This window comes from Pinus tabuliformis, chromosome 3_2 (assembly GCF_031772625.1).
Source record: "Pinus tabuliformis cultivar Carrire ecotype Pingquan chromosome 3_2, CPIR1, whole genome shotgun sequence".
Taxonomy (NCBI): Eukaryota; Viridiplantae; Streptophyta; class Pinopsida; order Pinales; family Pinaceae; genus Pinus; species Pinus tabuliformis.
The window spans coordinates 1171177135-1171180193 of record NC_142302.1 but is presented as its reverse complement, the minus strand read 5'-3'; the positions used below and the strand labels follow the sequence as shown (position 1 = coordinate 1171180193).

The window sequence follows — 3059 nt, the reverse complement described above, 5'->3', positions numbered from 1 at the left end:
TTGAGTTAATACCTGGCCAGACTTGCTGTCTGAACCGTGATTCCTCCACTGCATCCACTATGTCGTTCCCTAGAAAGTGTCAGGTCGCCTGAAAGAATTCAATCGTATAACCATCCGGGCCTGGAGCCTTATTCTTGGCCATGTTCATTACAACTTCCTCCACCTCCTCCATAGTGACTGCCCTCATTAGTGCCTTATTCTGGTCTACTGTTATAATCCTTGGTATTTCACTACAAATAGTAGTAATAGCCTCTGCTCTATCCCTCCGAGTTTCCGTGAGCACCCCCTTAAAATACTCCACCAGAGTCCATGCAATACCAACTTGCTCTATCTCTCTTTCACCCTCCGCATTCCGGATAGAGAAAATTCGATTCCGCTGTCGATGTTGAATCATAGCCTGATGGAAAAATTTTGTATTCCATTCGCCTGCTCGCAACCAACGAATCCTTGATTTTTGTTGCCATAAAATCTCCTCTTGTTTGCGTCGTTCCTCCAAATGACTAAGAATCTATCCTTCCTCCCTACTCTTATCCTCATCTCTACCCTCCAATATTATCTTCTGCTGAATCTCTTCCATTGCTCCTTCCAAACGTTGCTTAGCTGCCAAAATGTTCCCAAATTCCTTCCAATTCCATGCTTTTATTCGCTGTTTTAATTCCTTTAGTTTCAACTGAAGCGTATGCATTCGCCCATGCCCGCTACTAGTACATTGATGCCACCAAGTTTCCATGTTTTGAATGAATTGTGGATCCCGTAACCAAAAAGATTCAAAACGAAAAGGCCTGTTCCCTTTGATCTGCTTAATATCTACCTCCAAGTGAATGGGCCAATGATCTGAACCAATGCAGGGCATAATTTTCGCTTCAATAAACACATCTCTATTGAAAATTTGCTCGGATATCAAAAATCGATCCAGACAAGATGCAATCTGGCTCTCTCCCCCACGGCGATTATTCCAAGTATGTACACCATTTATTGTTTGAATGTCAATCAATCCTAGATCCCTTATCATATCATTAAACTCCTCCATAATCGAATCTGCTCGCCTTACCCCTCCTCGCTTCTCCCCTAGATGCCTAATTAAATTGAAATCCCCCCCTATCATCCATGGGATATTCGGAAAGAGAAGTCTCAGAGAACGTAAGTTCCTCAAAAAGTCTTGCCTATCATTACTATTATGAGGGCCGTAGACCCCAGTAAACAAAACTCTTTCCCCCATTCCAACAAGTCTAAACCTGCCAGACAAAATTATAGGGAAGGAAAGCCAATTTTTGAAGATTACCTCCGCAGTATTCCACATAACAGCCAATCCACCTGCTGTCGTTGTTGCATCTAAGGCCATAACGTCATATCCAAGCTTCATTCTCTTAACAATTGTCTCAAGCTGTTGACTAGTCACCTTCGTTTCCTGAACCACCATAATAGTTGGCTTGTCTCTTTGCAATCGATCCTTCAAGTATCGCTGTTTCCCCTGACTATTCAGGCCGCGAATATTCCAACTTTCAACAATCATTTAAAACTTTCGAGGGGTCTGAAGGAATACCTCAGACAGAGGTATCACCCGTCCAGAGTTGACCAGAGTCTCTCCCACAGCTTGAATGGATTCCGTCAATGTTCGTCGTCCTTTTTTCCTGCCAATCTTACCATCAATAATTGGGGAATCGTGATTATCTATGACCCCCTTAGATTCCAAACACCCCGCCATCTTCTCCTTATAATGTTGAAAAGTTTCTTTGTATAATTGTTTTTCGTTATCGGGTATGAATCTCTCGTCCAATTTTTTCCAATCTGTAAGCAATTTCTTCATAATTATTTCTTCCTCTGTTCCACTCTCTTTAACAGTTTCTTTCCCCTTCGTTGCTTGATCTAAAGGTTTATTAGTTTTACCCTTCTCATCTACTTCCGGCTCGCGACTAGGGCTTCGACTTTTCATCTTTCCATCCTTAATTATTTCCATCGGCGCTATCACATTACCCTCTTTGTTCAATACAAGTGAATTTACTTCACTTCGGTCGTTTCGTTGGGTTCCTTCTTCCTGTTGATGAAGAAAATTATATGGATCATGACTCTCTGGAATGCCAGTCGTAACCTTAGAGGGTTTAGGATTACCAGGATGAGGTCGTCTTCTCCTCTGAACCTCCTGAAAATCAGTTGCTATCCCACCACCCTTCTCAGACGTTCGAATGTCCGCTGGTTTATCCGGTGTACCTTTCTGATCATTACCCTGCGGGCACTCCCGGGCAAGGTGACCATAAACATGGCAGCGACGACAGCGAAAGGACACATGTTCGTAATCCAGAGGCTGTTGCCAAATTTCGTCCTGATACTCCAGCTCAATGGATTCCGGTAACGGTGCCGAAATATCCATATATACACAAATTCGAGCATACGACGTATATTTCCCCCGTTTCGTAGTCTCTGCAACTTTCACAAAAGTCCCAATTGAATTTCCAATGCCTTCTAAGATCTCTGGATCCCAAAATTCATCTGGTAGTCCAAACAAACGCACCCAGAGTGGTGCAGCCTTAATTTGCTCTGCATCAGGGTTGTATTGGTCTTCCAAATATCGTGTAAATAAGCCCGCATTATTCATAAAATAGGGTCCCTCCTCAAAGACCTTTGCTTTGTCCTGTAAGTTAGCGAAAATGACTGTAAAAAAACCTTTAGCACCCAATTTTAGCTCAATATCCCCACGAGGGTTCCAACGCTGATGAATCCACCGCAAGAGGTCTCGTTCAGACGGCCAATACCCAATAAATTTACAGATTAATGCATGGTCTCTCATACAACAGCGATATTCTTCCAATTTGTTGTTCGGAATGACATACCTGGGTTTCTTCTGCGTCCATGGAAGACATTTATTAACGAGGCGAGCCTGCCATTGGTTGCCCAGAACTGGGGTAGCAGCAGCAGCATCCAAACCTTGCATAGTCGCCGTACTAGTTCCAGCATGCCCCATCATGACATCCCGAAAGGAGGGGATTTCACCCCTCCCCTGCCGTACATCCATTCCTAAGGTCAAAAAAAGTACGAAACCCTACTGCACTATGGTTCCCAAG

General features: G+C 43.5%; 1 protein-coding gene across 1 annotated transcript; it reads right to left on the bottom strand.

The window, feature by feature from the left end:
• Positions 1-508: 508 nt before the first annotated feature.
• On the bottom strand, positions 509-1513 carry LOC149184881 (uncharacterized). The gene has a single exon (XM_089415473.1). The coding sequence runs from the start codon at positions 1511-1513 to the stop codon at positions 509-511; it is 1005 nt and encodes a 334-aa protein (XP_089271599.1).
• Positions 1514-3059: the final 1546 nt, after the last annotated feature.